The 7,500-nt window shown below is 46.2% G+C and overlaps 1 protein-coding gene across 1 annotated transcript; it reads right to left on the bottom strand.

Annotated features, from left to right (window-relative positions):
- Nucleotides 1-4,397: 4,397 nt before the first annotated feature.
- LOC126990151 (gamma-butyrobetaine dioxygenase-like) lies at nucleotides 4,398-7,186 on the bottom strand (the record flags this gene model as incomplete). The annotated part of the gene is given in 7 exon segments (XM_050848708.1): nucleotides 4,398-5,191; nucleotides 5,372-5,456; nucleotides 5,459-5,528; nucleotides 6,014-6,228; nucleotides 6,362-6,467; nucleotides 6,729-6,922; nucleotides 7,067-7,186. Coding segments are annotated over 7 exon segments (945 nt in total), but the record flags the coding sequence as incomplete, so codon positions are not given.
- Nucleotides 7,187-7,500: the final 314 nt, after the last annotated feature.

Raw genomic sequence — 7,500 nt, 5'->3', positions numbered from 1 at the left:
TTGTCTTTTTTCATGTTAGTGTAATAGACCGAGTATTTGTGTTGTCAAGTTGGCGTCAGGGGGTTTATCAAAAGACCTCTCCCAGGGTTAGCAATGGAATGGGATGAGTACGGATGGGAGGTCATTTGTTGTTGTTGTTGTTGTTGTTGTTCTACTTCTTTTCTTCTTGTTCTTGTTCTTCTTGTTCTTGTTCTTGTTCTTCTTTTTCCTGTTATTATTATTATTATTATTATTATTATTATTATTATTATTATTATTATTATTATTATTATTATTATTATTATTATTATTATTATTGTATTTATTATTATTATTATTATATTTATATGCACGTACACTTGAACTGTCCCTGTGGTTTGCTAACATTTATATGTATATTTATTGTTTTATTGCTTTTCATCAGCTGGTAACTACGGCCATTATCATTTTTGGGTCATACCTCATTACCATAGCTGGGCGTTATCGCGATAAGTTATCGCGATACTTTATCGCTGATAACAAAATCGGGTTATCGGCCATCCGCTACTTATTTAAATATATATCGGTATCTTCGTTACTTTTGTAACCAAACTGGCGATAATCGCTACTTTTTTCCGACTCAGAAAAAAAACGTTGTCTCCTCCCGGGCGCCCGGTGTTGTATGAAAAAACTTCGGGGTATGAAATATCTTCGGTGAAGATATTTCATACTTTGATCATCACCATTAAAACACTATAGGTTATTTTTTTATTTTTTATGTAAGACTCAAAAATCAATATATCAAAAAGAAAAATCATTTAACTTTGCCCCCCAAAATTATTATTCACTGCCTCAAATTTGATATTCCATATTCGTTTGTGAGCATGCCATGGTATTGAAGGCACCCGGTGTTGTGTTATTTGGTGTCCCATCGTCAAATGTTGGCGCTTTTGTTTACAAATACTGGTCTCTCGTGAACTACGCATGTTCAGACCAGTAAGTGTAGCCCTATAGAGTCTCACAAAGCTTTTTAACACATTAAGACATACAGTACCACCATCCTCGCTGTTTCTAAAACGGCACTCTGTACATATAAATACAACTCGCACAGAGTGTCGTTCTAGAAACAGCGGGGATGGTGGAAGTGGTACTGTATGTCTGATTCAGCGTTCCAGCAACTCTTAATTACGGTTAAAAGCTTTGTGAGATTGTACAGGTCTACGCTTGCTGGTCTGAGCACACAGTTCTGAGACCAGTGTTTGTAAACAAAAAGCCAATATTTGACGGTAGGGACGCCAAATAACACAACACGGTTCAGACGTTTCTAGTATTACCGTCCATAGGTACGTGTCAACTTGTGGTTTTCAGGTTTTGTAAGTTTTCTAAAATACAAGTAATGAAAATTTGAATTCATCTATGTTTTTTTATTGGAAATAATATAGTATCATTTTCGCCTATCGGACTTATCGCTATCGGAATTGTGGATTAATATCGGGTATCGGTTATCGGTTATCGCCTATATTTGTGTTTCCAGTTAACGAATATCGGTTATCGCCGATAAGGTTTTCCATTATCAGTTATCGGTTATCGGGAATAAGGTTTTCTGTTATCGTGCCCAGCTATGCTCATTACATCTTCAGCATTATTTATATATCATTTTGTGCTTTCGATGGTGTGCTCTTGTTGGGAGTATTTCGTGGGCATGCTTTTTCTCGCAATGAAGCAGCTCTTCCATAACACACATATACATATTATCCCACATTTTTAAACATAGCGTCTCAGTTCCCATGTTTGAAAAGCCTCTCGTCGTAGAAGTTGCTGGGATTTCTGTGGCCTGTTTTGTGATGCTAGTGATAGTTTTACTCGGCCTTCTGCGTCTTGAACAGAAAAAAACCACTACCCATGAAAACCCAGTTATTAATCTTGTCTTGTGACCTTAGGAAATCGTCGTAATGGGAGAGCGATATGTTTAAGAATATGGACCTTTAGCCGTCACCCAGTTTACCGTGCACGTGTCCCTCCTCGACTCCGTATCCTCACGAACTCCTGAACAGCGGAAAAAATAGTGTCTGAAATGTTTTGGTGCTGTGCTGTCAAAGTGTTATGAGAGGGCGTCCTGCTGCCTGCTCCTGCTCCTGCTCGCCCTGCTTCCTCCCTTCTCTTCTCCCTTCTCCTCTTTCTTCGCCTGCGCCCTCCTCACGATCAACTTTTACCTTAGGATTTTAAACTTACTTTTTGTTCCTGCGACGGATGAAGTACTTTGTGTCGCCCAGGGTGAGGCGCAGCGAGGAAGAAAATCCCAAAATAAGGCGCTCTGGAGGAAGAGGGTGAAGCAGGTGGTGGAGGCAGGAGGAGGAAGAGGAGGAGGAGGATCGCGATGGGACGGAGGGAGGAAGGGAAGGAAGGAAGGAAACAAGACGAGGGGAAAAGTGAGAGGAAAAAGTGTGTGAGTCGGGTGTTTATGAGGAAATGTTGAGGTTTTGTTATACTTGGTAGAGTGTGTTGAGTGTTTTGACAACGTGGGGCTGAGAAATAGTTTGAAGAATGCGAGTGGTTGATGGATTCGTTGTGTTAGTGTGCTGGGCCTTTAGTCTCGAATGCTTCGCCCCATACACACTCACACTTGACAGAGTTTTCGTCGTAGAGGTTTTGGGCATTTCCAGAGGTACTTTTTTGACCCTGAATATAGTATGACCCTTTTTCTGTACCATGAAGGTAAAAAAAAAAAAAAAAAAAAAATCCTGAAAACTCATTTCATCTCCTTTTTGATCTATGGAAATACACCTTAGTACTTCAATTTCAAAAGACCCGCAATGTGCTCCGAGGTGTTCCGAGGTCTGTCTCTCTTATACGTATACGAAGTACAATTAACTAGCCAAGGATGCTGTCATGCTGTTGTCGGTCACGCTGCCCTCACTGACTTCCTCACCTCAGCGAGCTTGAACACGCCGCCAGACCAGGTAACTGTGGTGCGAGTGCGCTTTTGTGCACTTCAAAGATATCCGGAATAGCAGGAGTGACTTTACCGACCTAGTGTATTTTCCCTCAGTCTCTCCCTTATCGTTCCCACGTCCTTTACAGACTTTACATACACGTATTTTAGCGGTAACTAAAACTACTGACACCAGAAATCTTGGAGGTAGATAGGAGAGATAATCGAGCAAAGGGATGTTAAAATAGGTAAAGGTAAAGTTGGGGGCATACGATCTAGCTGCGCGCGGCGGCGGTGCACATTTCCGTCACATTTGGTCCTTCGAGCCTATGGTGGGTAAGAAATTAAGAACTTATTTTTCCCGGGACAAAAGACCAGTTTAACATCCGGGTTACCACAGTTTTACCTTCCCCAGGTTTCCCCAGGTGCCCATTTATCGACCAGCCCGCAAGGAAGGATGAACAGCTGGGTGAGATGTACGTCGACTGCCCGGGCCGGATTCGAACCCGGGCCCGTGGATTCGTAGCTAATCACGTTGACCACTGAATCACGAAGGCGCTGAAGGTTGCTTGGTTAGTTTTATTTTGCACAGAAGGATGATGTACATTTTGTTCCGTAAGCTAGGATGTCCGTATGTTCCCTCCGCATTGTGTTTTAGGTAATGGAAGGAGGAGAAGGAGGGCTGAGGAGGAGGGATTGGAAAGGAAGAGGCAAGCGAAAAGGAGGAGGGAGAGGGAATGGAAGGAAAGAGAATTTAGAAGGAGGGAGAGAGAGTAGAAGGAAAGAGACAAATGAGGAGGAGGAGGAGGAGGAGGAGGAGGAGGAGGGGAAAGATCAAAGCAGAGCAGAGCAAAGCATAGCAGAAGGGTACAAAGGATTAGCTAGGATAGGATCGGAGGAGAGGACAGGAGATGGGAAGGAGGGAAGGGGAGAGGGGGCGATGCTGTATGCTTGGTCCCCTCCCCACGACGGCACATTCCTCGGCCCGGTGTGGTCTAGGCATAACTCACTACATCGGTATTCTCAGAGATTCCACCTCCCACTTCAATTACTTCCAAAGGCCGAAAAGGTGGCCAATCGGGTTCTCATGAGTGTTTCCTTTGGCTCATAGTACAGAAGAAGGGTTAGACTACTAGCAGGGTCATAAAACTACCCCTGGAAATGCCTGCCCAACACTCCTGTAAGTTTGGGCGCCGAAATGTTGGAGAATTTGGTTACTGCCTCGGTGGTTAGGACTTTATGTGGTATGGGTGCCATTGTGGTCAAGTTGCTGCGTGCCCCTGTGTTGCTTTGTTCCGTCCGTCTGTGTGTCTGTTTGTCTCTGGATCTTTCATTAGTATTTTCCTTTTTTTCTCTATAATTCCTGTTTCTGTTTGTCTTTATAATTTCTCTTGGTGTCTGTTTGCGTATGTTTATTTAATCAATCTCTTATCTCTCGATGATTCCTCCTGCTGTTGGTTTCTGTTTTTATTTTCTTATATTTCTCTCTGTAGACAAGTGGTATGCAGGAATCAATGTTTGTTGGACGTAGAAAGTTTATTTATCAAAATATATATATACGTATTTGGTTACATATTTTCTTCGAATATATATACGTACACACACGAAGAATTGCTTTTCCTCTCAATTTCACTAGAAAATCATACAATCATCATCAACTGAACACGAACCAGTGACTATAAATCATAAACAACAGCATGACACTCGCATACGCTGGAATTATAACAAGATACTTCGTTATGTTGTTATAAAAATAATCTATTGGGTGGGAAAGGACCCTCACACACACACACACACACACACACACACACACACACACAATATCACTTGGGAACTTAACCATACATCTAGATAGGAACTTTCAACTGTATATACTTAGCATACCTACGCAGTATGATAAAATAGGATGTATAAGAAGTAAATGAGCAATAAGAAATCATGAGCGGGATCTTAAAAATTATCCTCAAGTGTTTTTTCAGTATTTTCTAGTTAAATGCAACGTGAAATATGATTCTGGAAATTCCACAGCGCTGAATGTACCCAAGGACTTATATGCTACTGTTCACAAAGTTTTATCATTAGTTGGTAAAAATATGACTGAGAAAATGGCAGAACTATATATCTATGGTCCCCGGAGCTCCTCGTCTTAGCGGAAGGATCCAAACTGCTCCTGCAGGCGGCGTCGACGGCAGCGCGCCTCGTCCCAGTCGAGGTAGGAGGACTCGATATGGCGAGCACTGTTGGCCTCGTAGCCCTCCCGCCCGTGAAGGCACCGCACGTTGTCCAGCGTCATCATGTCTCCTGCGGGCACGACAAAGGGTGGTCAGCGTGGATGCAACTCGCCCGGCCAGGAACAGTCCCCATCCACTCTGCTACCACCACCAGGTCCCCTTCCCGGGCCTCAGCCATTGAGTCTAAAAAGTCCCCACCCACCCTGCTATCCATGACCCCTCACTCCCTGCCCCTCCCCGCCCCACTCACCCGCCTCCATCTTGAAGGTGATGGCGTTGGCGTAGAGAATCTCGTGGAATCGCTTGTAGGCGGCGTAGTACTTCTTGACCTTGTGGGGGAAGGTCCGTAATGGGAGTCACGGATGGCGTTGTTAACGGCGATCTGCACCACCTCGTTGCTGTTCACCCTGGGGGGGGAGTTAGCTGGGGACTGGTGCTGGGGAGGCTGTGGCAGGTTCACAAGGGGCAAGGGAGGAGGGGTCTTGGCAACACGTTGGTGCTCTTTACCAGGAGAAAGGGAGGGGAAAAGGTCTTAGGAGAGCAAAGTATTAGTTTTTAATGGGTTGGTTCAGGCACAGCGTCGCAGGGTTATCAGGGACTGAGCAAGGGACAGTTCTCCATCTTCTAGTTTTTGTCGTTGATTGAAGGAGGGACAAGACAAGCTTATATTATGAGGCTTGGTACTGGGAGGTGCAGCCGGATAGCAAAGTTTGCGAACGGGAAGATCCTCACCACCTATTTAATTTTTATTATTGACTGAGGAAGGGACAAGGGAGGAGGAGGAGTTTGGTGAGCACCAACACTGGCGGTGAAGGATGGCGAGGAAAGGTTCAGGTTCCGTTAATAAGGTGAGAAAAGCATCATCAAAAGCAGTATTAAGATCGTCACGCACCTGATGACCGGGAACTTGGCGATCTTGTGGAACTCCGGCATCTCCCAGCTGTAGTTGGCGTGGCCCTTGTCCCAGAAGTACATGTCGGTGGTGGCCAGGATGTGGAAGTCCTCCGGGTGGTTTCTGCGCAGCTCCTCGGCGGCGAACAGTCCATCGGTGACGACGCTCTCGCCGCCGGCGCCGGGATGCTGCTCCACGCACTGGATGAAGATGATCTGCACGGAGGGAAAGGGAGGGAGGGCGTGAGCGGCGGCGATGCCGAGGCGATGACTAGTGTTGTTGTTGCTGTTGATGATGATGTTGGTATTGGTATTATGTCAGACAAGCTCACCCTCGACGCGGACTCACCCCGGGCATGTGTTCGTACTGCGGCAGGTCGTTGTGCATGCCGAGCTTGGCGTTGGTGAAGGCCACGTTGTTAGTGTTGGCCCGGTTGATGACGGGCGAGTGAGGTCTGTGGACACACGGCACTGTTAGCGTCGCCGCCGCGGAGGGAGGGACTTGGATATGTCGCCACAAGGGTCTGACGCTAACATGTGATGCAACACCTAATGTACACCCCTGGAACGCCCCATGATGTATTAAGCCACACCTAATGCAATTGCCCCGAGCCCTCTCAAGTACTGAGCTGCACCAGCCGCCAAGACACACTCGTAAGAGAGTTCTTGGGGCGCTTCCGCCGCGCGGCTCCGGGCGGCGGGAGCCACTCACTCACCCGTAGTGGGACTGCTTGACGAAGGCGATGTGTTCGATGAGCTCCGGCCCCGCCACGTCCTTCCTGGGCGTGTTCCTCACCATGGCCGAGCCCTGCCGCTCCATGGTCAGCAGCCAGTCCAGCAGCTCGTGCTCGTCCGACATCAGTGTATTGTAGTCGAAGTTCTTGAGGCGGTGTTCGGCGCCCCACGACTCCTGTTCACGAGTCATTAGTATTCCAAGTATATCATCCATGCCGGTGTTTGGCAAGCCAAGTCAAAGCAACCTAAGTTGGTATTAAAGTATTCATATTTTGAAGAAGTGTCTCCATGCGGTTGTTTGAAAATGTAAAGTCCTTACCTTCCTGAGGGCGTATCTCTCTCTGTGTACGGCGCGGGCGGTGGGCGTGAAGGCACGGTCCTGGAGCCACTTGGTGGAGTACTCACTCTCGTGGCCGTCGTTCCATACCACCAGGAGTCCCTTGGGGTCTCCTGTAAAATTTAAAATGAGATAAATAGTAGAGGCCACAGGTAAGATAGCCGGAGATGTGTGATAGTGGCTGCATGGGAATGGTCACATGGAGGCGACCGTGAGGAAAGTCGTATTAGGTCACACAAAACTTGGTATATCACACAGAGAGGCTGGTACAGGCATTTCACTCATGGTCAGAGGAAGGATCACTAGAAAGGGAAGAATGTCACTGACATGCACAAAGAAAGGTCATGTAGGTAACAGAGGTAAGAGGTCAGGCACATCACGAAGAAAGAAGATTGAGGAAATGATCAATAAACATT

The sequence above is a fragment of the Eriocheir sinensis genome, unplaced genomic scaffold, assembly GCF_024679095.1.
Source record: "Eriocheir sinensis breed Jianghai 21 unplaced genomic scaffold, ASM2467909v1 Scaffold1464, whole genome shotgun sequence".
NCBI classification, from domain to species: Eukaryota; Metazoa; Arthropoda; class Malacostraca; order Decapoda; family Varunidae; genus Eriocheir; species Eriocheir sinensis.
The sequence above is the reverse complement of the archived record's forward strand: the minus strand, read 5'-3'. Positions and strand labels throughout refer to the sequence as shown.